Genomic DNA, 27614 nt, shown 5'->3' on the forward strand with positions numbered 1-27614 from the left:
ATATGGAGCTGGACATGGAGATGGATGTGGAGACGGACTGGAGAAGAATGTGGGGATGCACATGGACATGAACACGGACATGCACACAGGGATGGACACGGATACAGGGATGGACACGGACACGGGGATGGACACGGCCATGAACACGGCCACAGACACGGGGATGGACATGGACAGGGGGATGGACACGGACATGGCCATGAACACGGACAGAGGGACGGACACGGGGATGGACACGGACAGAGGGATGGACACGGACACGGGCGCCGCTACCCCGGCCCCCGGAGCACCGGAACTGTGTTGTGGCGGCCGCGGTGCCGGGCGGAGCGGCGCGGGCGGGCGGCCGGAAGGCGGCGGGCGCTGCACAACGCGGAAGTGCCGGTGCGGGCCGGGGCGATGGCGGCGCCCGGCGGCCGCGGGGGCCCGGGCTGGGGGGTCCCGGTCCCGCCCAGGGCCGTCCCGGCCCCGGCCCTCTGAGCGCTGCCGCTCACGGCCCTCTGACGGGTCTGCGCCCCGACCCTGTGAGGGGCGGCCGCCGCGTCTGCCGCGGGCCCCGGGCCGGGCTCGGGCCCGGCGGGGCGGGGGGCCATGGCCACCCGGCGTCTCACGGACGCGTTCTTGTTGTTGCGGAACAACGCGGTGCAGAGCCGGCAGCTGCTGGCCGAGCAAGTGAGTAGTTTCGGCTCCTCCAGCCCTCTGAATTCACGTAGCATGGCTGCTGCGGTGAGTCTCCTCCCTTCATCCTTCTGTACTCGCCGCGCCCCGCGCTGCCGGGCCGGGCCCTGCCCTGTCCCCCTGAACCCTCTCCTCAAACCCACCCCTCCCTCCCTCCCCGACCTTCCTCCCTCTGCCCGGCCCTCCCCACCCTGGTGGTTCCTGTTTTCCCGCTCCTTCACGTTAAAGGAATAGAAGAGATCTGTGTGTGCTGCTCGCTCCGTGTGTAATAAATCAGTTTCTGTTCTGGCAGCTCAGTGCTGGCATTGGCAGGAGGGGTTTGAGGCCTCCTCACCTCCAAAAAGAAATAAATTAATACAGCAGAACTCTTCTATTCACCTCACTGTGGGCACTGTTAAATACACTGGTGTAGTTTAGTCCCATTGCTTAAATTTCTCCATAAGTTGCTCTGATGTTCATTGCCCTTTTTATTTATCCCAAATACAAATAATAATCACATCTGGGAGAAAGGGGATTCTAGAGTCTAGTGTAACTCCTCTTTACAGAAATACCAAAAGTGACTGATTCAGAGGAGTTTCTGTAACTTTTTCTGGGTTTGGAGCTAGTCAGGCTGTGATGGGCTGCTTGGCAGCTCAGCTCTGCTCAGGTTTTCACACTTTCTGTTTAAACTCATCATTCATTTGTCACAGCCACCAGTAAATATCTGCTGGCAGTCTCATCACTCCAAATAGCTTTCCATTGATGATTTTTGTTGGGAAAAGCAGTGCTTCCTGTTGCTGCCAATGGTCTTTGTTCATTGCTAACTGTATTACACCTATGTCTAAGAAGCTGTGGATTAAATTGCATTTGCAGAACAGGAAATGTCAACAGTAATTTGTATTTTTCATGTGTACTTTGGCTCTGCATTTAGTCCTTGTTCATTTTTAATGTCACTTCTGTAGATCCTTGGGGTTTTTTTTAAATATCACCTAGAAAAAGTGAATTATATTTTAAAAATATCACCTAGAAAAATATTCCAAAATATTTTGAACTCACTTCTCCTGAGCAATGAAACTGCACTTTACTCAGCAGGCAGTGCAATAACATTGAGCACCTGCATCAAATATTTATTTGCAGTGTTTGTTAACATCAATGGAAGGTTTTGGCTGGGCTGCTCAGTGCAGTGGGGCTGTCAGTGACTGGGAGCTGTCCCTGTGGCATCTCAGAGCCCCCAGGTGATGCCTCAGCAGAGGTGTGGAGGTGCTGTGAGCTCTTTGTCTCTCATGCTTTGGTGCTGCTGCTCAGTTTCCCTGGGTGCTGTCCCCAGGCAGAGCTGCTCTGTGCCACCAGGCCAGGGGGCAAATTCCAGCCCACAGCACCTCAGCTTCCCTGAGCTCATCTCCAGCTTTCCCCTTGAGAAACCCTTTGCTGTGAGAATTCTGTCAGCAATTTCATTCCTAAACTCAATCAAAGCAGCCTCTTTACCAGTGGAGTCCTGCTCCAAAAGCTTGGGCAATCTCCTAAGAGATCATCAGCTGCTGCTGCTTTGTTAAACCACGAGGATTCTGTCCAGTTTTAGGTCTGACTTTGTGAATCTTGGAGTGAAATATCCTTTTGGTCACAGAGATTGACAAACAGAAGGTGCAGATTCATGTCCTGGTGTATTTTTCCAGGTCCCTGCAGGGTTAAAGTTCCCTGGAAGCAGAGCACAGCTCAAGTGTCTACAGAAGTGACTGAACATTTGCTTCTGCCTTTTGTCCTTTGCTGTCTTTGATCCTGTGAGAACTGGGGTGCTTGTCAATAAATGTCAATAAATGTACAAGAGCTCCTCTGTGCCCCCTCAATCACAACCAAAGGCAGTGGGTGCTGAGCTCTGCACTCAGACTGCCCTTGCTGTCATTCTTCACTGGGTTCTATTGCAGCTTTTCTGCCTGACATTTCAGCATTTAGAAACTTCACTGTGCAATTACTTTGTAGAACAAACCAAGCTCTGCACTTGATCTCTTACGTTCTTGTTGTTTACCAAGGAACTGAAATGTTTTTTTAAAGTTGGTGTATTAAGCAAAATGCTGACATAAAATGCAATATCATGATGTATTTATTGATTAACCATGTCTTAAAAGCCAGTTTGTTTGTTCTTGGTAAACCATCATGCTTTAAAAATAAATCAGTATTTTCTCAACTGACCATGCCCTATATCTGTCCTATGTCTCTTTTTTCCCTTTTATCTTTTGCTGTCTCTAACTGGATGGGGCTGATGGCATCCACAAATCACTTCAGGAGCTGGATGAGGTATTGTTTTCACATTTTATTCTGCCATGGTGCATCAAGCCAACATCACTGAGCTAAAATAGTCTTTCTTTATTCTGATGGTTTATAGAATTTCATTGTATAGGATGAAGTGTCTCTGCATAGAGAAATCAAACATTTTGTGATGTTATATTATAAATAGATAAATGTATGAACCAATATGACTTATTATGGGCCTGTGGGGTAGAGTGACTTTGCACAGTGAAGCCATTAACTATTCTTCATGCTGTGCATAAATTATGCAAACTTTATTGATCAGGAATAAGGTCAGGGATAAAGAAATGGCTTTCAAGAAAGAGTTACTCAGGAAGGAAGGGAGATTTTTTAAAAAGGGATGGGGTAGGGAACCACAAAACTTTCCAGGCCTGATAAAGGAAAATTACAAATCTGGGAGAAAATAGGGAAATGTTGGTATGAAAAGCTTTGCCAAGTAATCAGTTAATGTTTTAAGTGGTATCATTGATGATCATCTGCAGTACTGCCTTGGCTATTTGTGTTTAGCACAATTTAATTATCACTAAGTAATTTAACCATTTGAGATGCATGTCAGTTTGCAATAGTGTTTGTTCTTCAGAATAACTTTGTTTGAGAACAAGCAGTTGCAATAAATGTTTTTTATGAGATTTTCCTAAATGCAATTTTCAAACTTGCCAGGCCCAATATGAACTGTGCTGCAACATTGGCTGTGAATTGTTGTCTGATAGAAATGCACCAACATGAGAGTTACTCGAATTCTCACTGCAACACCACCTTTCCTCCTGGGAAATTTGCTAAGAATTTATTCTAGGAGTAACTCTGAGCTTTCAGATGCTGCACACGAGGGAGGCTGTGGGTCATTAGCACAGAGAGCCAAAGCAGGAGCCAGATGTTTGAGCACATCGCTGAGGTTCATTCCTGTGGGAAGGCACAGATGCCCTTTGTGGTGCTGGGGTTGGGGGGTAATGAACCCAGCTAATGAACCCAGCTAATTGCTGTGTGTTTCCCTTGCAGCTGGCTGATGACCGCATGGCCCTGGTGTCAGGGATCAGCCTGGACCCCGAGGCCGCCATCGGCGTCACCAAGCGCCTCCCGCCCAAGTGGGTGGATGGGGCAGACGAGGTGGGTGTGAGCCCTGGCACATCCAGCTGCACCTGTACCAGGGATGCCAATATATTGGAATAGTAATCCCAATATAACCAGTTAGATTGTGCCTGGGTCAGTGTGACCCTCGCTGCTGAGCCAAAGGCGGCTTCTGTGGTGCTTTACCCCAGAGATACCTTGGCTGCTGGAGATTGCAGCAGGGCACTGGTGCAAGTCCAGGCTTGTCAGGACTCCGTTTACCTCAGGAGAGAGAGCTTCTGGCGATGGTGAAGAGAGAAAGGAGAGGATTCTGCTGGAGGGTTGCCAGATGTTTATTCCATGGTTACAGAGGTCTGAACCAGGGCAACTCCTCCAACAGAATGGAGGCCGCGTGGTCTCATTAACCTTTTAAGCTCCGGGACAGGGGAAGGGGAGGGGACAGGTGAGCCACCAACCAGGTGAAAGGGGCAGGGTCTCAAGGGACAAGGGACACCTATCCAATGTCCCCCAGGCCTGAGGGACCAACCACACGACGCCTTGCTGCTGGTATGTTAGCCTGATTGACAGGGCACACTCAGCAAGGGGCGAGGGGGAAGGGAGAAGGTGTAGGCACAGCTGGGAAGGGACCTGGAAGTTTAAAACAGGACATTGCAACACACCTGCATTCACATTCTGTCCCTTTCCTAGCACAAATAGCTTTGAAAGAAAGATTCAAATAAAAAATTTAGATTAAATTTTTATCTGAAGCTGGTCCAGTTGAATAGATCCTAAAATGGCAGAGGTGAGCAGTTCAGTGTTTGAAAACAGGAAATGTTGGTGTTTCCTAGCAGGAGAATTTTTCTGCCTCTTCAATCTATATGGCTTGCAAGTTTTGGAAATATTTGGACAAATGCAAAGGAGTGATTCTGGAAGCATCTAATTAAAAATTTTTCCAGTATTTGGAGTGTGAAGCTATTCTTGACTTTCAGAAAATCCTTTTTTTTTTAAATGCACACTCAGAACACATGTTGGCTCATCAGTTTGTGTGGACAGAGCCCATTGTGCAGAAAGATGCTTAGTCTCCTTTTACAGCATAATCATCCTTACAGATTTATTTTTAATTACTTGGTTGAAAGCATGGCATTTAACTTCTGCTGTTGAGTTGAGGCTATTCAATTTCTGACAGAATTAGAGGTGTGACCTGAATTTCCATTTATTTTTTGGAAGTTGGCTAAATCTTCTAGCTGTGATGCTGTATAATTATAAAAATATTATTCTAACTTAATGAAGCACATTTGAAAGCAGCAGTCTTGTCTAAGATTAATGAGTAGGTTTTAAAAAGTAGCAAACTCAAAGTCTGTTAAGAGTATCAGTTTCTTAGTCAGCTTTTTATGTGGCTTTTAATAATATTTGGTTTGCCTTTTATGTTACAGATTTCTCTCAATGATTTTTGTCTAACATTTGTCAGAACCTTTTCCCCTGAAGCATGAATTAATTCCCTTTCTTCCTGTTGGGCTTTCTGTTTTAGATTCAGTATGATATTGCCAGGGTTAAACAGAAAATGAAAGAATTAGCCAGTCTTCATGATAAACATCTAAACAGACCCACCCTGGATGACAGCAGTGAAGAGGAACGGGCAATAGAAATCACAACCCAGGAGATCACACAGGTACAGAGGGCTTTGGGTCCTACACCTGCAGTCTGGCACATCTTCAATGCTTTAGGATGAGGCAGTGGTTTGCTCTGAGCAGAGGATTTATTTTGTGATCAGTGTTGGAGTGAGCCAGAAGTCCTGGGCTCTGCTCTGAACTTCCCAACAAGTCACTTCAACCTCCCTGTTCTTTCCCTTGCCTGTTTGATTTTCTACTTGGAACAGGATTGGGAGATTATCAAATCAAATTTACAGTTATCTCAGAGAAATCTGTATCTGCAGATGTCTATTCTGAGGCTTGCAGTCCAGCTAATTATAATGAAGCAAATGTCTTTGGTCAGAGGGAGTTGTGTTACTCTGCTGCCTTGTTAGCTCAAAGTTATTTGTTCATTTATGTTCTGTTTCCATGTCTTTTTATCATTGCACGGGGCAAATTAAAAAATTACTTTTAAAAATGTAGAAATTAAAATATTAGGGTTCAAAGTGCAGTTCACATTGTGTGCTGCTGTGTGATTTTCACTGCTGGAATTGTTGTCTCAGTTATTCCACAGGTGTCAGAGGGCAGTGCAGGTGCTGCAGAGCAGGTCACGCACCTGCACGGAGCAAGAAGCGCGAGTTCTCAGGAATGTGGTGTCTTCCTTGGCACAGGCCCTGCAGGACCTCTCCACCAACTTTAGGCATGCACAGTCTGACTATCTCAAACGTAAGCATTAGAGGGGAGCAGCAATGCATGGGCCCCTTGGTGGGCAGCACTCACTGAGCTGTGCTTCTGGTCTTGCCTGGGGAAACTGAAGCACAGAAGGGTTCAGTGATGCACACAGGAGTTGGAATTGCAGAGTTTGTGGTTCACAGCCCATGTTCAAACCGCTTTGTTCTACTTCTTTTTCTAGTTGCTAAAGAAGAAATGTCATAGTTGAGCATATCAACAAAACCATATTTCATCCATCCACAATTTTAATGCATTTTGCTTCTCAGATTGTGGATTGCAGAGCTGCACTGGTGAAGCAGCCACTGGTGTTCAGCCATCACACCTGCTGCAGATGGCAGGCTCTGATAGATAAAGCTTAAGAGATAGTCTGAGATAAATTAAAATTCTGCATCCATAAACAGACTGGAAGTGGAATATTTTTTGTTAAAAAGTGAAATTTTGTTCTGTTCTGTTTTAAACTGAGACAGATTTTTTAAATCTTGAAAGAAATGCACAAAAACTCTATTTTTAAATTTAACATTGATATTTCTTCCTCCTGTGGTATAAATGGCACAGGTGGAACTGAAGATCACAGTTCAGACAAGGATTGTTCCCAAGAGAATTTGTTACAAAATAGCCTGGAGTGATCCCACTTTAAGGCTCTTAACCTTCCTAAATTTTTTAACTCCATGGAACATAACAACTTAAAAATCACTGATTTAATCAGTCTTGCAAGTCTGGTTGAATTTGTTATGCTTTTGTTAAATAGTAAGCCTGACAGTTAAAATGTAAATACTGTGATTTATGTAATTTACTACAGAGATTTTACTTTTTGTGCTTTTCTGTCTGGTGCTTCAGACCTTACCCTGATTATAGTGTGCTTAAATACCTTGCTCAAACATAGTTTGTCTTTTACAGGTATGAAGAATAGAGAAGAAAGGTCCAAACACTTCTTTGACACCTCAGTCCCACTGATGGATGATGGGGAGGATGATACACTTTATGATAGAGTAAGTTAAGATGTTATTACACAAATTCAATATTAATTGCATTTCCTCTTCTCAGATTGTAAATATCTGCGTTATGAAATCTTTTTATGCTTTTAATTATTTCCATGTCATTAATATTAGTTCAGCATGTAAATTTTCTGTTTCAACAGGGTTTTACAGATGACCAGCTGGCATTGGTGGAGCAAAACACGCTGATGGTGGAAGAGAGGGAGCGAGAAATCCGTCAGATTGTGCAGTCAATCTCTGATCTCAACGAGATATTTAGGGACCTGGGAGCAATGATAGTAGAACAGGTACATGGACAGTGTTAGTGAGAAATGGGACTTTCCATGTAGTGTGGAGGCTTCCAGACTCACTTTTCCCAATTTGCTTCTTCATGCTCAGGTTTCCTCTGCTTGAAATCTGCCACAAGTTGAGTTAATGAAAATAAATGAATAAAAATTCAACTCGTATTGTGGGTTAGACTAAAGACCAAAAAACATAGAGAGCCACAGTTCACTTGGTTATTTCTCCCAGAGATGAGTTTATGTTGAATTTGTCAGCCAAAAGCAGCTGGTGTGGAATGAAGATGATTGTAAGGGATGTGATGTGAGATGGTGACAGAGCTGCTATTAGGAACTGAGCAAGGAATTTGCTTAATGAAGTCCCAGCTAGTTCTGTAAAAATTCATTGTTTACATAGCTCATGAGCTGTTTGCTGTGAGTGTTGCTAATTACTCTGCTGCTTATGATAACATTTGCTTTATGAAGCTCATTTAGGTTCAATTTGGTGCTTGTTTTCTCCATTTTATTTAGGGAACAGTTCTAGATAGAATTGACTATAATATTGAACAGTCATGTATGAAAACTGAAGAGGGTCTAAAACAACTGCATAAGGTAAGCTGATGGAATACTTCAGCCACTTTGCATGTCTAACAAGCTTTTCTAATTACAGCTGTACTGTAAGAGGAGCTCCCCATGTAACTTCTGTTAATGTCATGCTTGGTGCCTCGAGTTGATTTCTTCAAAGACTTTCTGGGCATCCAACCAATGTGCTTTGATATTTATATTGCTGACCTGGTGGGACCTATCTGCAATTCCTTCTCTCTTTGAAAAGCCAGGCACTTGGGAATAGGGCTGGTTATTGGGTTCCTCACTGCAGATTTTAGTTTGAAAACATTATCTCAATCATGTGAGCAGAAAGAATAATTGTTAATGTTTTGTCTTATCATCTGACACTTGTTAGATCCAACCTCTTGCTTTAATATGAAGTTTTGCTGTGAACACCTGAAAGGTTTTTAAGACATTGATCTCAGCAGATCAGAGTTCTGTGGTCATTTTGTTTTGGTTTTATTTTGAAGGCTTATTAATTAAAAACAAAATACAAGCTCTGTTTTATTTAGCTTCTATTAATAGACTTTAATTTGGCTTTTGGAGAATTTCCTCTATATTGTATCCTATTGATTCCCCTGCAAAAAGGAGAAGAGGGATGAGAAAATATGGTTAGAAGAAAGAAGGAATGAAGCAGAAAACTTAAGAACCAACTCAAAAATCAAGCTTTGAGTTCTAACTGAAATTAAATGAAAATGCACAGCTGGCCAGGTACAACAAATGTGCCTGTTAAAAAATAAATTTTGCTGTGAATTTTAATGTCCTTTAAACATGAAGGAAGGAATCTTATCTCAGCAAACTGAGTCTTTAACACGGGTGGGTGTGACTTCAGTGTGCATTTACCTTCCCTGGAGCTTCTGGTGCAGATCAGAGTTACTGTGTGGGAATTGCCTGCAATATACATTACACTTACACTAAACAGGAGTCTGTACCTCAGCCTTGCAGAAATGTAATTATTAACTCTTTCCTCTCTGTTTTACAGGCAGAGCAATATCAAAAGAAGAATCGGAAGATGCTCGTTATTTTAATTTTGTTTGTTATAGTAATTGTCCTTATTGTTGTTCTTATTGGTGTAAAGTCACACTAGGTTTCGCTTCATTTTCTCATTTTTGGAGTTTCTGTGAACTTTTTTCCCAATGTGAATGGATGGACCTGCACTCCAGAAAGCTGCCTTTGAATGTACGAGCCCTTGTGGTGCAACGTCTGTGCAATGTTTCTGTAGAATTCTTCAAAGTACAAGTTTGGTGGTCTGTGAGGTGTTTGTAAGGGTTACATGGAAAATGTCAGGAAATTTGATGCTCCCACACAAAAAAATTCGGTGCTCTATGCAGAGGTATTTTGAAACACAGTACTTAAGAATAATTAAAAATTGAAGTTTACCAGTGATTACAGTAATTAGTGTGTTACTGTGAACAAAAATGTGTTGTCTTCTATATTCTTATGTCATAATTGTTACAGACTTCAAATTTAAACCATGTTACTGATTCAATGGGACTGGATGTCAAAAACTGATCTTAATGTAAAATTTGTTGAGACACAAAATTGTTTGATTGAATGCCCATTCTTCCAGACTCAAAAACTCCAAAGAACTGGATAGGCAGCTAAAAAGGAAAGCTTTTAGCAATCAGAACATAATCCAACCCCTGTGATCTTAATTTAGATACTGCACCATTACTAAGAATCAGTGGTACTTGATCTTGTAAATAACAAGATGTAATCACTGGCATAATTTAACATGTTTAGTTAATTAAAAAATTTTCTGAGCTTGAGTAATCATGGGAATGATTTTCCTTCATTGGGATGATCTTTTTTTTTTTTTTCATGCATTATTTTTTTTTACTTAAAGTACAAACATTACATTAAAGCAGGGTAGTTAAGCTGAAAAAATGGAGTAGAAACCCAAAAAGAGAATCTCTCTGGCCTGCTGCAGTGGGTCTTGGATGTTTCAAACTGTAGCTGCTGTATAAATTGTTTATTTTACAATGCATTTGTCCATATGGGTTATGTTTTTTGTATAAGGAGTGACTTCACTACAGTAGATATTACATCCATTTTCCCTGACAGAAAATTCTCTTTCAAATGTCTTCCTGGGAGAGGACATGTTTGTGGTCTTTTACTGGCCATGAGAGGTGTCATGCAAGTGACATGTTACAAGGCCTTCAGTGGAGAATTTGGGGTTTTCTCTGCTTTTTTCAGTGGAGAACTTTGCTGCAGGCCATACAACAGAAATTAAGGCACCATATAAGTAATAGAATACTCTTAATTTAATTCAGGCCTGAAGTGATGTGCAATTGTAGAGGCCTTGTCTTAATATTTTTTTTTTTATTTTTTTTATATGTTTGGTTGTTTTTTTATTTCCCCAAAGGGACTGTAACTTCCTTCATTTTCTGGCTGATACAAGTGCTCCCCACAGACCTGCAGAGCTGCTCTGCTCAAGCCCCAGCAGTGCAGCTTCACAACACTATGTGATACTGAAGTTGCAACTCTTGCCTGCCCTGAGTTTCTTTACTCTGTGCTAAAGAGGACTTGAGACATGGCTTTAAACTGACCATTTTCAGGGATGGACCTGAAAGCAAAGACTGCAAAAACATGAAAGCCTTGGCTTTTTGTGGGGCTGATGAAAAGCTTTGTACCACTCTTGTTACCTCTAGAGAAAGGGGATGTTGAACCACCAAAACTGCCAGTTCAAACTCTTCATGGATTTCATGAAGCAAATGGGTGAAAGGAAGAATGAGGCTTGTGTTGGGTGTGCAGCTCCCCTGTTCTGGTGATAGATCTTTCAATGATCGTGAGTAAAACTACTGTCCCTCGTGCTGGCTGCATCACTTGGTGTGAGGCAGCAAATGGCTATAATTTAATATACTGTATTTGCAACTTTCTCTCTAACATGAGATCGTGTTATTTATTTCTGTCTTGACCGGTGCTTTTGACATTTTATCATGGCAGATGGTTTCAAAGAAGTAATAAAACACTTCCAACCTAATTGGGCAATTATTCTTTTTTTTATTTAAATTATAAACTGAAACATACTTTTGTGATGTTAACATGTTTCTGTTCTTCATAATAAATGAAAGTGGCAGTGATGTGAAATATCTTTTTTTTTTTTAAAGTAACTTTCTGTAGCACAATGTCATTTGCATTGTCAAGAGTTATTTCCCATGAGTTATGCCCACTGTCTACCTATTTTCTACCCAAATTCTGTACGAGGAAATGCATTTTTGATGAGGTTAAATTTAGATGTCAAGTGTTCTATGTAACTTGAGCTGGAATTTATTGAAGCTTGATTCTGCTGAGGAAGAAAACTCAGGACAGGCTGGATTCTAAATAATTGCTGGTGTGTGCCTTGTCCTGAGTCAGTGTGAATAGCTGTCAGCAGGTCAGCCCAGCCTGATGCTGTGCCCTGTGGGAGTCTCCCCACAAAAGGGATCTGTCCGTGCCTTGGGGCAGTGAAAGCCCAGAAAAGCCACAGCAGCTGCTGCCCCTCAGGTGTTCAGGAGCTGCCTGAGCTCCTGCCCTCGCTTCTGCCCAGCCCTGGCAATCTCTGGGTGCTGCTGCAGCCAGAGCTGGGACCCTCTCTGAGCCTGGGGCTGCTTCATGGCTGCTGGATTCTTCTCAGCCCGGATGGAAGCTCAGATTCCCTACAAAAGAACAGAGCAGCATTGCTAAAGCAACTCCCAAGGATTTGTGTCCTCACCTGGTGGGAATGGCCTGTAAGCTGTTGCTAGTACACAGTTTCTCCATTAAAATGCATGTGAGCGTGCAAAAAATGAGCTGCAACCTGTGAACAGAAATTAATTACATGCCAAAAGGACAGTATTAAAAGCACTGTAATAGGGAATTTATTTTTACTGCAAATTTTCTCTAGAAACTGAAAAGTAATGTGGAAGAATTAGTTTTTCTCTTGCTGATTTTTTGAATGTGCTAAAAATTGGATATCTATCCTTAATGCTGTGTTCACTGCCTAGATTGCATTGATTTAAGGTTTGCTTTTATGAACCACAACACAAAGGAGTCTTAACTCTTGCTTAGGTGTTTGGAAACTGCTTTTGGTACAGCCTTGCAAAACTAAAGTTCTTAGATAGGTTACAATGAAACTGATTTTGTTGGAAAAAAATATGCTTACTATTTAAAAAACCCAAACCAAACAGCCACCTTAAACAGAACTCATTAAAACAGGGAATTCATTATAATTTTGCATATTAATTACGATGGGTCATGTAAGTTATATTTTACTGGCTTAATTCCATGAATACTTGTAGAGGATCAATAACTGGAAGACAGGTCCTTGCTGCAGCTTCTGCTGAAGCTCAGACAAATAGAAATGTTTGCAGCTGCTGCTGGTGGGACATTCACAGGGAATTTCTGTAGATAAAATTGATTTCCATTTTATGGAAGTCCATTCCCTTCACGAGGACCCTCCTCTGCTGCCCTTAACCCACAAAGGATCGTGGGTTAGGTGAGTGTTTCCCATGTTTTAGTTGCTTTTCAGATGCTGTGGATTCAGGGAATGTGCCGGTTTTGGACTCTCAGAGCAGCAGAACAGCAGAGTTTGAGCTCAATGCTTGGGAGCTTACTGCCTGGAGGAATCTTTGGAATGTCTCAATCTGAAGTAATTGCTGTGTGTCCTCTCACTCCCACGCTGATCCTATGTGTTGGCACAGCAGTGGACCCTGAGCAATGTATTTTCTGTGGCTCGGGGAAGAGACTCGTTAAAGCTGGAGTCTGTGTATTGAGTTCTCTCCCATCTGTGAGGATGCACCACCGACCTCTGCAACAGATGTTCTGACAACTTTTATTTTCAATAAAGTTTCTGCAATGTCCCTTCAGAGACCTTACTCTAGGGAATTTTTTCTTCTGGAATTCAGCCTGGGTTTGGGGTTTTTTTGTTGTTGTTGTTTTTCTTTTAAGTATATTTCCATTATATGCATCAGAATTCGCTTTTCCCGCGTAGGTGGAAGATTGCACAGACCTTCCCGGCTTTCCTGGCTGCAGATCAATGAGCATCAGCTTCCCCATGGAACAGTCAGAGCCCCAAACCTGTCTGAGCCGCAGGAGCGTTCGGACCTCGCTGCCAGGGACAGGCTGGGACTGTCGGGGTGTCCGTGCAGGGCAGGAGCTGGACTCGATGATCTCTGTCCTTCCCAATCAGCATATTCTGATAATTGTCCGCTAAGCAAACATTAATAGGAGGCGCTTGGCAACTACTAAAAATCAGAATAAACATTTTATTCTACTCCAACCCACCATGTACGTGCACTGTGGAAAGGCACTCGGAAAGCCCTGTTGGCTCAGCGCTGTGCCCGGAGCCTGCCCGGGCCATGCCCGGCGCTGCCGCGACACCGGCGCGTCCCCGCCCCGCGGAGCCGGGGCCGGGCCCGGGGCGGGGCGGCGCGGCCGGGCCGGGCAGGAAGATGGCGAACGTGCAGCTGGAGTTCCAGGCCAGCGCGGGCGAGGCGGACCCGCAGAGCCGCCCGCTGCTCGTGCTGGGGCAGCTGCACAACCTGCACCGCCTGCCCTGGGCGCAGCTGCGGGGGAAGCTGCAGCCGCGGGTCACCGAGGAGGTGAGGCCGCGCCGCGGGTCCGCGCCCCCTCAGAGCCCGGCAGCGCCCGCGGGGCTCCCGCGCCGCGTGTCCGCCCGGCCCAGCGGCCTCGCGGGGGCTGCGCGGCCCCGGCCCCGAGCCCGGCCCCGAGCGCTGCCGTGCCCGCGCACCCCCCGGGCCGGGCCGGGCCGGGCCGAGCCTGTTGCTGCGGCGGGGCCGCCCGGGCAGCCGCTCCCGCAGCCCTTGTGCCCACCCCGGCGGGGAAAGGCGCTGTGCCCTCTCTGAGGGATCAGGGGGCGGCTGCAGTGAGCGCTGGGAGCCCCCTCCCCGCCCGCCGCCACTGCGGTGGGAGTGCGGACCTGTTTGTTTAGTGGCGGTGATGGCTTGTGGTAGAATGATAAACGTTTTGCATTGCGGCTTTTAGGTCGCTAGATGTTTGGCAGGGGTTTTTATACAGGGCTCCCCAGTGTCTTAAGACAATATTTACCCTTCTTGGTTTTATTTGTTTTTAATTAAATTGCTATGTGAAATAATAATTCGGAGCTAGTAAATCATTCTCGTATTTATCACTAGGAAAACTGTCTCAAGTTAAGAAAGCTCTGAACCAGCCTGTGCACTAAACAGTGTGGTTTTAGATTGTAATTCATACGGCTTAAAGCAGATGCTTGTAATGGAAAGTACGTTTATATTTCCTGGTTAATGAACAGGTTTGTCAAATTTCCTGTTTCTCTTCACTCCAGAGCTTGTTGTGCACAATTTCTTTGTTCCCAACACCTAAACCCCTGTCATTAAGAAGTGCCTAAATCCAGCAGGAGTGAGGTGGGAAGGAAAGTCTGGCTCAGTTCTTTGTCTCTAAACGCTTCTTTTCTCCCCAGATCTGGCAGTCTGCTCTGAGCACGCTGAACCCCAACCCCACGGACAGCTGCCCGCTGTACCTGAACTATGCCACGGTGGCCGCGCTGCCGTCCCGGGTCAGCCGGCACAACAGCCCGTCCGCCGCGCAGTTCGTCACCCGCCTGGTCAGGAACTGCCTGCCCGGGGGCGTCCACAGATGCATTGTTGTAAGTGCCTCTTGAAATGCTGCTGCTGAAACGTCTGGCGAGTGGTTTCTCGACTTTTCCGGGTTGTAGCTGTCTCCAAGGAGACTGGAGGTGGACAAGTTTGACTGATATAATTGCACTGACATGAGTGGTTTTGCACTGGCATGTAGGCAAGACCTGGCTGTGATGGTTTGTGCATGCTCAAGCACATTAGGAGGAGGAAATTAAGGCTGGATTCGTATGGAACATCTTCAGCCAGGAATGCCCATGCAAAATGAACTATTAGTGGCTTTTTTCAAACTAGGATTTGGGATGTCAGCACATGCTTCAGGAGTGGAGGGTGTTATGTCTGTATCACAGAACCCATGAGCGGTGCCTTGCCTGTGCTGTTCAGTGAGTTTCAAAAGTCTTGATGCAAATAATGCTCCAATGTGGGGCCTTTGCCCCCTCTAGCTCTTGGGCTTCTTTGGTCACCTTCTATACAAGCCCGATGAATTTATTTGTTTCTGTGGGTTCTACAATTAATATCAGATTTGTGAGTTGTTGGAGAAGACTCATACAGTCAGTGTCAGTGACAAAATTTAGTAGTACTCTTCACTTGGAAAACTTATTTGCAAGAGTAATAACTCTACATAACTTTTACCCTTTGAAAATGTTTAACTGAAGCTGCTTTCAATTGGTAATTTCTATAATGAACTTCTGAAAAATAATCTACCTGTTAATGAACTTTTGGGTTAATGCTGGCCACATTCTCATACAATTTCTGCCTTCACATTCTCATATAATTTCTGTCACTTTCACTTTTGTTTTGAGCACATTTTGGTGATTCCTGTGCCGTTTTTGGTCCTGATCTGTAGGCTAACTTGTGTTAATTGCACTGGTATAATTACAGCAGTCCAGCTCCTGTAGAAGGATGAACTAATTGCAGCAGTGTAACTCATTCCAAATGGGAAATGAACTGGACCAGTTCACTGGGTGGCTTTCACACTGCCTCTGTCCATGCAGAACAGAGAATGAACTTCTCTTGGGCAATGTTATTTCCCACCCAGCTCCTTTTTCCCCAGTGAGAGCCCAGATCCTGTCAGTGCAGCCTTGGTGATGTGTTTGCTGCTGTTGCAGATGGTGTGTGAGCGCTCCGAGGTCTTTGCCTCCGCCTGTGCCCTGGCCAGGGCCTTCCCCCTGTTCACACATCGCTCCAGCGCCTCCAGACGCACTGAGAAGAAAACTGTGACCGTGGAATTCTTCCTGGTTGGCCAAAACAACGGACCAATGGAGGTGGCAACACTCAAAGTAAGATTTTGGGGGTTTTCTGTCACCTTTTCCTTCAGTTTGTTGCATGTGCAAACACATCTGTCTTCAGCTGCCTCTGGAATAGGTGTTGTGTAATTATCTTAGCTCAGGGTTCCTTGGTGCTGATCAGTTCACAGCATCTATGAGTGGAAATACTGAACAGATTATTGCAGCAGATGCTGAGGATGTTACTCAGAATTTACATTTCAGGGTGGAAATCACCAAACAAACAGCACAGAGAAAATGTCTCCTCTCTCACGTGTATCACAGATGCAGACTCTGGTTTTAGCCTTTAATATTACACTGCTTTTGGTGTGTGGGCTCTCACTTTTTTCTACCCAGGCAAAAGCTGTGTGTGGCTGTGCAGGTGAATATCACAGTGAAGTCACTCAAAGTCACTTAACAGGGATCACACATGGCCTCTGCTATTTCTGTCTGATGTACCTCTTTGGCTGAGTTTTTCTGTGGCCAGAAACAGGACCCTAAGAAACAAAACAGCTTGGAGATGAGCTGTACATGACAGTGAAATATGCCCAAATCATCTTTCAATGGCAGCAAATCAAAGACTGTTCCCCTTGTTTGACTGTTACAGAGAGGAAATTCCACATCAGGTAACTGTTGGCATGCCAGGTCATTCCTCCTCAAGATCCATAAACTTAAAAGCTCTTCCAAGGTTTGCAGTTAATCTGTTAGGGAACTCCCTGTTCAGTGCTCCAGGTTCTGTGCTTTGGTACAGATGGATACTTCCTTAGCTGATCAGGCAGTGAGGTTACAGAAATCCCTTAAAAGTTTTGGCAGTGGATTTGACAAAGGGTATGGTGTTGCTGCATTTGAAACTCACAGAATTACAGCTTTAGGGGTTTGGTTTTTTTCAGTGTCTTTTCCTCTGTGCTTGGTCTTTACTCTGTGAACTGATCTGGCCCCAGAAAATGGTGCCAGCCCAGTTTTCAGCAAGGTGGCAAAGACAGGCGTGCTGAGAGCACGACTCTTGATCACTCCATTTTTTCCATGCCCCAAATCAGAAAAAGCATAGCTGGTGTCAAAAATAGTTCCTTCAGATAGGTAGATTCCAAACCACTTGGGTTATTTTTAACTTAAAAACAAAGCTGCAATTATTTCTACCTCCCGTTTTTCCCCTTGATGTCAATGCCAAATATATTACTGGCTTCCTCTTAGCTGAGTTTGCACCCCTTAAATTCAGCCAGCACCAGACAGCTAATGCAGAGCATGGAAGAGGCATGTGGTAAGACATTTTTATCTAAACCTCTCCCTTGGCATGTTGTATTTTACACCTAGTGCATTGTGCAGGGCATTTTATGGTGAGGACTAGCAGGGATTGTCAGAGCTTTGCAAGATTAAAGGCTGCCATTATCCAGGTTCTCTGGAGCACTCTGGAAACACAAACACAGGCACAGCTTATTTCTGGAAGTCATGCTGCTCCCCTGGGGCTTGGCCTTGGGGTTGGAGCACCTCCTTTTACCTGCCTGGCCCTAACAGGGAATCACTCCAGACAGAGCTTGGCTCCTGACGAGGTCCTTGCCCCTTCAGGGACAGTAAAGCAATCAGAAGTAATTGCAGGGAGTTGGGCACCTTTCCAAAGCAAGCCAAGGTTGTGGAGTGTGCTGGGATCCAAATGTATGGAGACCTTAGGCTGGTCTGGCCAAGCCAAACTTCAGATAGCTCAGCATGAGTGAGTGAGTGTCCAACACCTCAGACTCCTGTGAAACCCATCTTGACTCACCCTTGTGCTGTGTGTGGTCCTCAGTGTAGTGTGGCTACTGGAAAGCTTGCACAAAGTTTCCTTCCCCCAGGTCTTAGGGCTTCAAGTTGTTTGTTCATGGGAGTTAAAAGTTGAAGCTTGGTGTCTGGTGTGTTCAGGGTCCTTCTTTTGCCAGGAGGATCCTTCTGTAAGGAAGCAGCCTTGACCAATTTGATTCTGTCCACTCTTGCTGAGATGAGTTTTTGCTCAGTCCAGTGAGGGTCAGTCCATTTTGCCACAGAAATCAGGGAACAGTGCATGTTTTACACAAACATGGAATATTCCACTTTCCCTATGAGCCTGCCATACAGAATGTCTCACACAGTAATCTTTATTTCCTTCAGCCACTCTGCTGCCCTGTACAAACTCTGCAGTTTCTTTCCCATATTGCAGATTACACAATCTCTGTAGGTTTCCAACCCCAGCAGCCCATAAGCTCATTGTGACTTCCTGAATTAGCTGCCTCTTATCTTTCTTTCCTCCATTTCACTTTGCCTTCTTGATGTCCCTTTGGTAATGGAGAAAGATACTAATTTTGCAACACCAGTTTGCTCAGCAGAAGAATACAGTTGCTTAGAAATTAAAGCACATAGTAAAATAAGCTGGACACATACAAAAATAATGGTCAGCTGGGTGCAGTTAACATAACATGTCAGCAGGCATGTGGTGTGGTCAGGGATTAAGCATTAACATGCTCCAGAGGAGGCACAGATGTGGTGCTGGCTGCAGGGGGATGAATGCAAAGCTGTGCCAAGGCCCAGCCCCTCTCAGTGCCCTCCCTGTGCTGTTTCAGTGCCTGGCCAGTGCCACCGAGGGCGTCCGGCTGGCCGCGCGCATCGTGGACACGCCGTGCAGCGAGATGAACACGGACGCCTTCCTGGAGGTTGGTCGTGCCCCTGATGAGGGATAATTGCTAATTGGAGCTCCACACTGCTGTAATCAAGCCCTGCTGTCTCTCAGTGCAAGCTGTGTGTCAGCAGGGGGAAGAAAATCCAGCCAGGGGATTTTCTTTTGGCCTTTCACATTTTCTAGAACTGTGCAGAGTTGGAAGGAAGCAGAGTTTACAGCTTGGAGTAGGGCACTGGGAAGCTGAAAAAATGAGTTCCTCATTTGGTCACAGCTCTGGATTCTTGTCTTAAATCTGCTGGTGACCAGAGTTACTGAAATCATGGGACAGCTGACAGATTTCCAAATGAGTTTTATCATAAAGATCTGGAAAGCTGTTGAGAATGAAATTATTCCTGTCCTATTACATCATGATCCAGTAGAGTGAACAGTTGTCCTTTACCTCAGAAGATTTCTTTTACTGGCAGAGTCTAAAGGTCAAATTTATATTTCATGCCATAGTAAGTCAAGGATGTGTCAGTGGAGTTGGGCCATTGGAAAAGCAGCACCACTCCCAAAATTGTGAATGTTTGTATGTGTATGCATGCAAAATCACAAAAACCCCTTAACTGGGTACCCATTTGTGTGGAAAGGCATAAATGTGTCCTGATGATTGACTGACCATGTCCTTTTTTCTGAATTATTAAGGAAATCAAAAAAGTTGGCAAGGATCTTGGGATTACCCCTACCATTATCCGAGATGAGGAGCTGAAGGAGAGAGGCTTTGGAGGTACAACTTGTTGAGTTTTACACTTTTTTCTTAGCAGATGACTGGAATGTTTTGCCATTGTGATGTTTCATTTGCACATTTTTTTAACTGTTTTATTGCCTGTAGTATTCCAAGAAAATACCCACAGGGGCTCCCTGCAGTCTTTGTTCCCCACAGGTTAAATTCTCTGTTTTCAGGTATCTATGGAGTTGGAAAGGCAGCTCTGCATCCTCCAGCCCTGGCAGTTCTCAGCCACACCCCAGATGGTGCCACACAGACCATTGCCTGGGTGGGCAAAGGCATTGTGTACGACACTGGAGGACTCAGCATCAAGGGGAAGGTACAGAAACCCTGTTCTGCTGCTGCCTTTGCTTGCACTGCTGTTTGCTGATGGAAGCAGTTCAGATAATGTCTGTAGGAAACAAAAGTACCTTTTTATCGAGTTAAATGCTTGCTCTGTTGTCATCCATATGGACACAAACTATCAGGGGAGAAGACCAAATGGGATTCAGGGACCACTGCAGAGCAATTCAATAGCAACATGATATTTTGCCCTTTAAATATTGCCTGCTGAAAGGCAGAAAGTAGGAACAAAGATGTTTCATTTCTGGTTTCAAAGATAGAAGGAAAGCCCATTGGAGCTGGCCTTACAAGTGTGAAACTTGTAAGCAATATTTTTTTTAACAGTTTAGCAGCCCAGGTTTAGTTTTTTTCACTTCCAAGACCACCAATAAGCAGAGGCACATGTTCCTTATTTGTGTTGATGACAGCTGAGCACTGTCAAAACCAGAGTCTCAGAAGCATCAGAAACACTGGTTCTAGCAGGCATTACTGTGAAATTCTCTTTTAAAGACAAAAAAAATTCTGTGGTTCTGTTTAAACAGACTACTATGCCTGGAATGAAGAGAGACTGTGGTGGAGCAGCTGCTATTTTGGGTGCCTTCAAAGCCACTGTAAAGCAAGTAAGTAAAATGTGTTAATTGATATCATGTATCCCAGCCCTGCCAAGGAGCTTGGATGGATTCCCAGAGACAGAGGCCTGTCTAATCCTGAAGTTCTGACCTGCCACTGCTCTTAGTGAGCTTGAGCCACTCTGCTCTTTCTGCTATTTCAGGAAAATATTTCACATCTTTACTGGGATCTTGAGAATTGTGAGAAATTCCTTGAGTGCTGACTTTTTTTTTTTAAGGGTCTTCCTTGAATTTCAGAGTTTGTTCTGTGGACTGAGTGGTTTCTGGTTCCTTGAATCAGGTCTATACTTGAGTTATCCAGTGCTGATTTTGTTTAAGCTGTGGGATTTGGGGCAGCTGTTGTCACCTTAGCAAAGAAGGGGATGAGTGACTCTGGGATGTGAAGTCTTTCTATATTCCAGGTCCTGTGCCAGGTCTAATATTAACCTAGTGGGTAAATAGCAGCTCTGGTGTCATCAGGAGCTGCTTGTTGGTTTGCTTCTGTGGTCAGAAAGTAGTGGGGGAGCTGAGAAGAAGCCAGGTATTGAAATATGAAGAATTACAAATATTCCTTTTGCACTTTAACAATGCAAGCTGGGGAAAAGTGGCTGCTGCCAATAAAACTCTGCCCTCTCCACAAATCCAGTGATTGAGTCTTGCTGACAGAGCAGCTATTGCCTCCAAGGAGTATCCAAAGTTCAAAAAATATTTACTGCTGCAGATTAATGCATAGATCTGATGGATGCTTTGTCCAGGGGCTGATCAGTGCCAAATTCCCATTTCTCAATAGCCTAGCTCTGTGTCTTGGCCCTAACAGCATGTTTGATGTGGAAAGATTGTAAACTTCACAGTTATCTGCTGAGAATTAAAATTGAAAACAGATTTGTGAGCTGCATCTCAGGCAGAATAACGACCTTGCACAACCAAATCCTTCAGAAAGTTCTGTCAGAGGTCTGCAAGGGACAAGAGCTGGAATGTGGAGCTTTGGGATAGCCATGGATGGGGAACATCCTTTCAGTCCTTATTTCCAGAGCAGTTGTGTGTGTGATTGCCTGCACTGAGAGAAGCTCCATTCACAGTCACAGGAGATGTGAGCACCAGTGATCTGTCAGTTCATACACAATTACTGCAGCAGGGAATAAACTGCCAGAGATGTGTTTGGACAGTCTGAGCCTGGAGAAATCTTTATATGGAGAAACAAAGGAATGAACTCACTGCCTCACTTTACAGTCTCGTGTGAGAAGACCTGTAAATGGCATCCCTGCAGAAAATATGTTCAGAGAGGCAGTGGGAAGAATTTGTTGTTACTGTTTCAATTCTTTTTTTTTTAAATGCTTTTAAGAATCAAAGAAAGGGGGAAGAGGTTTCACTGAGCTGTGCTTTGTCCCAGAGACTGAAGTGGGAAATGTGTGTTGGATAGAAAGCTCAGTGGGAAGAGGGGCAGAGGTTATTTTCCATCTTCATAAAATATCTGCCTGCATGCTGTTCAGCAGTTACACAACCTGATTTTAAAAGGCTTTGGATGGCAAAATTAAACAAGTGATTTTTCCTAGAAAGATGCATTTCCTCCATTGTGAGCTTTCCAACACAAGGGAGAAGAGAAAAAGATTGACTTAAATTTTTGATTTCTTTATTGTTATCATGATCCTGCATGTTAGCATAGTGAATCCTGCTTTTGAGGAGCTGCAGGCAGCATGAGCTTCAGGAAAAGGCAGCTGATACTGGAAATAGATTTTCACTTTTTGACAGTAGATTAACAACATGTCTCTCTTGGAGGAGGAAAATGCAGTGCAGTGAGGCTGGGAATAGCTGGGTCATGGAGGGAAGGTCCATCTCCAGCAGTGCTGTTTGCCCACCAGCTGGGCTAGAAACTGGGATTGCTTTCTGGCTTGTAAATGCTGCCTGTTATTTTGAAAGGTTTTGATTGATGCCTTTGCCCTTTAGACTCCAGAACCTGAGCTGATTCAGCAAGCCCAGATTTCTTCAGCCACAGACTTTTATCAAGAGATTAAGAGCCAGGTTTTCCCCCAGAATTTGATGTTGTTAAGGAGGAACAATGTTTTCATTTGTTAACTGCTGCTGACTCCCTTTCTGTTCCTAGAATCCCTCCATACAATACAACTGCTGTATAAATAACAGAATCACCATCCATTTTAAAATACCACCCATAACCACATAAGCTCTTGACTTTAAACCAAAATTAAAACATTATGAGATAAACTAGAAGAGAGGAGGCTGAGGAAAAAAAAAAAAAACCAAAAACAAAACAGGTTAAAAATGCTCTGTGCCTCCCAGCAAGAATGGCACATTTTAAAAAACCCAACTAACACCCACCCACCAAAAACCCCACCAGAATTCCTTTGAAAATTGTAGCATTGCTGTCAAGGAGTTTTAACCCCTCACTGATTTCAGTCCCAATAAATCAGCTTGATGTGAATCAAAGCCTTTTCTCCCCTCTGGTTGTTACAGGGGTTTAAGGACAATCTTCATGCTGTTTTTTGTCTGGCTGAGAACGCAGTGGGACCACGTGCAACAAGACCTGATGACATTCATGTTCTTTACTCTGGAAAGTAAGATTGTGTCTATCCCTTTCCCATAAACAGAACAAAAATCAATCATTTTTCTGTTAATCTGAGAGCCATGCAGATTGTGAAGCTGTCTATAAATCAGCTTCCCTAAATATTGATAATTGCATTTCAGACATCCATTGCAGTGAGTTTTAAGTGTGCTTAGATTTTCCTGTGGGGAATGTAGAGATACATCAAAATACATGGATATCATGAGCTGCACTTCCCTTAAAGCACTCAGAATTTAGGACAGGTTTCTTTGTCCATCTGCAGCTGCACTGTGGCAGCAAAGACAGCCCACCAATGGATCAGAATCTGTTTTAAGAACAGATGTTACTGCTTTGGCAGTGATTTGTAGAATCCCAGCCTCACACAGGCCCAACAAGTAGAGCCTGCCACGAGGGCAGCACTGTCATTTCCCTTTTCCTTGTGTGCTCTGCATGCTTGGAGCTGGGGAGCAGCACCAGCCAGGTGTGTTGTAGTGTGTTATTGAGTCCTGACGTGGGCTCTCTTCCTCCCAGAACTGTGGAAATCAATAACACTGATGCAGAGGGGCGCCTGATCCTGGCGGATGGAGTCGCTTACGCCTGCAAGGACCTTGGGGCTGACATCATTCTGGATATGGCCACTCTCACTGGAGCTCAGGTACAGCTCTCCACATGCATAACTCAGCTTCTCTTTGGTTCTTCATGCAACTTTTCTGCTTTTGCATACTTAAATTAAAAGTGGTGTTCTGATGACATCAGCAATTGATACAAGCAGGCCAGTGCTTAATGTTTGCAGTTCAATTTATAATTACCAGAACTGGTTTGTTAATAGTGATCAGGATTTTCTTGTCTATGAAATGGCTTCCATTTCAAGGCATACACATTTGTACACAGCTACAAATTTAACACCATTATTTTCTAGCACCTGTTCTGTTTCCTACAAGGTTATATTGATGAGCGGTGGTGGAAGGTGACTTCTTCCTGATTTTGTCCTTTACCTCACTAGGGAATTGCTACAGGAAAATACCATGCTGCTGTCCTTACCAATAATGAAGAGTGGGAAAAGGCTTGTGTTAAAGCTGGCAGGAACTGTGGAGACTTGGTCCATCCTCTGGTGTACTGCCCTGAGCTGCACTTCAGTGAATTTACCTCTGCTGTAGCTGATATGAAGAACTCTGTAGCAGTAAGATTTCTTTCTCTATTACAGAAACATATGTGTTTTGTAGACAGGAGAGGAATTGAGCAGGGCCACCCTGCTGCTGGGGGCTAAGTCAAGGATTTACAGTAAAGTTGGTTTGTAAGACTGTTCTGGGGCCATTCATTAAGCTTTATATGAAATTTGTGTATCTGTCTTTCCTCTAGGCAGAATGAACCATCTACATTTTCTCTGCTGGTGAGACCAACTCTGTTTTTATTGCCCCCACAGGACAGAGACAACACCCCCAGCTCCTGTGCTGGGCTCTTCATTGCCTCCCACATCGGCTTCGACTGGCCGGGGGTGTGGGTGCACATCGACATCGCTGCGCCCGTGCACGCCGTGAGTGCCCTGCCCTGCTGGGGACAGCTGGGAACAGCTGGGGAACAGCTGGGAAACACAGCTGGGGAACACAGCTGGGAATCAGACACACCTGGGGGAACAGCTGGGGAACAGCTGGGAATCAAACACACCTGGGGGAACAGCTGGGAATGAAACACACCTGGGGAACACAGCTGGAATCAACACCTGGGGAACACAGCTGGGAATAAACACACTGGGGAAACACAGCTGGGACAGCTGGGGAACACACCTGGGGAAACACAGCTGGGAACAGCTGGGAATCAAACACACCTGGGGAAACACAGCTGGGAATGAAACACACCTGGGGGAAACACCTGGGGACAGCTGGGGAACAGCTGGGGAAACACTGGGAATCAAACACACCTGGGGGAACAGCTGGGGACAGACCTGGGGAACAGCTGGGAATCAAACACACCTGGGGAAACACAGCTGGGAACAGCTGGGGAACACAGCTGGGGAACACAGCTGGGAATCAAACACACCTGGGGAACACAGCTGGGAACAGCTGGGGAACACAGCTGGGAATCAAACACAGCTGGGGAACACAGCTGGGAACACACCTGGGGAACACAGCTGGGAATCAAACACAGCTGGGGAACACAGCTGGGAATCAAACACACCTGGGGAACAGCTGGGAATCAGACACACCTGGGGAAACACAGCTGGGAATGAAACACACCTGGGGAACATAGCTGGGAATCAGAACACTGGGGAACACAGCTGGGAACACAGCTGGGATAGACACCTGGAACACACGGACAGTGGGGAACACAGCTGGGAATCAGCACCTGGGGGAACAGCTGGAACAGCTGGGAAACAGCGGAATAACAGCGAACACCTGAGGAAACACAGCTGCTGCCTGTGTTGGGTCCATCCAGCTCAGAGGGACAGAAATAGGTGGAGAAGGGCCCTTTAGAAAAGCACTGCCTCTTCTCTCTCCTGAGTTTCTTGGTTTGGTGGTTTCATCTGTTCGTATTTTTCATTTTGGTTGTAAGATATTTTTACAGCCACTTTAATCAGTGACATCTTTATCATTGTGAGCATTGACAACTTGCCTGGTCTCTGTTCATGGCAGTAATCCCAGCCTTCCATTTTCAACCATGTTGTTTTAAGATGATTGACCAGAATTGATCATCCTTCCAAAAATATGTTCCCTTTGGTGGAACTTGTGTATATTATTTTTTTTTCCCTAAAAACCAAGCCAATTCACTCCACTTGCTTCTTTTTTTTTTTTTTAAGCCCAGTTTATTCAGCTCATATTCCAAATCCAGGCTCAGGCTGGGTGGGAGATGCCCTGCCCTGAACAATGCTGGCCTCTCTCCACCCACAAGTGAGTGGGAGCTCTGTTCCCATATGTTGGTTTAATCCAGCTGGGACAGATTCCAGGGGTGGTGAGGATCCAGCAGCACAGACAGGGGCTGGCAGTGGCTGCTGACCACCACAGCTCTCCTTGCATCAGCCAAATTACAGCTAACCCAGCTCCTCCGAGTGTGAACCGTGTGGTTCTGGTTTTGTTCCAGGGTGAACGAGCTACTGGCTATGGCGTGGCTTTGTTGCTGTCCCTGTTTGGAGGGGCCTCTGAGGACCCTCTGCTGAAGCTGGTGTCCCCCCTGGGCTGCAATGGGGACTGTCCCCCTGAGGACATGGAGAGGGACTCCAAGAGACGGCGCCTGGTTTGACACAGCCCCAGCCCTGGGCTTACCTCACTTTGCACTGATCTGCTCTCAAGCAATGAAATGTCACACGTCAGAAATTCCCTTTTTTTTTTTTTTATTATCATTATAAGATTTATTACTTGTTTCTGGTAAAAACAGCCTGATGTATTGTTTAGTTTGGTTTTTTTTAAATTATTGGTGCACACAGTCGCTGAACGATATCAGTGGTGCAGAGTCCAGGCTCAACTAACTGTATCAGGAAGAGGCCACGTCCTCCTGAGCTCCTCACAAAACCTAACTAAGTGCATTAATGCATGAGAAGCTCTCTCTAGTCTGAAGAAGCAACTGCAGCTATTGCTTACAAAGCCTTCTGAATTAATTATTATATGTGAGGTTTTATCAGACATTTCTGCAGGCAGGCCCCACTACATCTCAGAACACAGGACAAGGAAAAAACTCTGTAGACTTGGCTTGTTCAGAGACAGTTTAGCTTAGCAGCAAAGGAGATGTAATGAGAAAAGGCCTATAGGTGCTGTTTCTGCATGTTTTAATGTTCTTCTGACCAGTAAAATCAGCAAGAAGGGTTCAGAACATATGCCTGTGTAATTGTTTCACATACAAATTACAGAATGTATTCATGTTAAATGAGGAAAACAATAGAGGGACTGTGATTGAGTAAAATCAGTTTACAAAGCAGAGTGGCTTCTTGCCACTTAATAAATTTATTATTATTAAAGAAGCTTGCATATCCCATGTGGTGTTTTGTGGTGTTATTTACATTTCTGAGAACACTGAGTGCTCCAAAACTTTGTGTACAACATCATCACCCTGCTCCCATTCCTTTTCCCAGCACTCAGAGCTGAGAGGGGAGCAGCCTGCAGCAGGTGCTGTGGGGCAGCCCTGCAGAACTTTGTGATTCCCCTCATTTGGCTCAGTCAGGGTGCTCAGTGTGCTCAGTGTGAGTTTCTGTGCAGCCACAGGGACACCCACGGGAAGGGACTGCTCCCAGCTGATGGCATGGCAGTGACAGGGCTGGGAACAGAGCCCCAGTCCTGTCCTGGGCTCCAGAGCAGCCTCTGGAAGCATTTCCTGCTCCAGCAGCTCAGAGAAATCCCCCCTGCACCCCCCGGCTGCTCTGCAGGGAGGGATTGTCCCTTCCCTGCTGGGATCTCTGGCCTTGGTTATTGCTGATTCCAGCTCTGAGGGACACCAGGAGCCTTTTTGATTAAAGACTTCTTGGAAAGCTTAATGCAGAAGGGAGAAGGATGTGTTTCATCCTGATTGTGTGGCCCTGTTTGATCGACAAAATGGGACTTAAAAAAAGACCTGCAAGCCCAGAACTTCCTTACTTGCTGTATTTGTTTCTCCCTTGCTGTTCTGGCTCCCTGGTCCACCTGGGTTTTAAGAAATTTGTATCTGAATGAGTTCTGCCCTTGGTAATTCTTAGCACGTTG

General features: G+C 44.9%; 2 protein-coding genes across 4 annotated transcripts; both read left to right on the forward strand.

The window, feature by feature from the left end:
* Positions 1–374: 374 nt before the first annotated feature.
* STX16 (syntaxin 16) lies at positions 375–11303 on the forward strand. Of its 3 annotated transcripts, XM_064730051.1 has the most exons (9): positions 375–669; positions 2935–2946; positions 3955–4062; positions 5531–5671; positions 6194–6356; positions 7260–7351; positions 7501–7644; positions 8146–8226; positions 9203–11303. In XM_064730051.1, exons 1-9 carry the CDS (start codon positions 589–591, stop codon positions 9305–9307), a joined length of 927 nt encoding a protein of 308 aa, XP_064586121.1. In that variant the 5' UTR covers positions 375–588; the 3' UTR covers positions 9308–11303. The 3 variants fall into 3 exon arrangements, with proteins under 3 accessions (XP_064586121.1, XP_064586120.1, XP_064586122.1); XM_064730050.1 differs by lacking the exon at positions 2935–2946 and having other exon boundaries at positions 375–723; XM_064730052.1 differs by lacking the exon at positions 2935–2946.
* Positions 11304–13583: 2280 nt separating this feature from the next.
* On the forward strand, positions 13584–26913 carry NPEPL1 (aminopeptidase like 1). Its single transcript, XM_064730126.1, has 12 exons — positions 13584–13781; positions 14636–14821; positions 15920–16090; positions 18643–18732; positions 19383–19464; positions 19641–19783; positions 20328–20405; positions 22863–22963; positions 23482–23605; positions 23954–24130; positions 24374–24484; positions 26026–26913. The coding sequence occupies exons 1-12, from the start codon at positions 13632–13634 to the stop codon at positions 26182–26184; spliced, it is 1572 nt and encodes a 523-aa protein (XP_064586196.1). The 5' UTR covers positions 13584–13631; the 3' UTR covers positions 26185–26913.
* Positions 26914–27614: the final 701 nt, after the last annotated feature.

Source organism: Zonotrichia leucophrys, chromosome 20 (assembly GCF_028769735.1).
Source record: "Zonotrichia leucophrys gambelii isolate GWCS_2022_RI chromosome 20, RI_Zleu_2.0, whole genome shotgun sequence".
Classification (NCBI taxonomy): Eukaryota; Metazoa; Chordata; class Aves; order Passeriformes; family Passerellidae; genus Zonotrichia; species Zonotrichia leucophrys.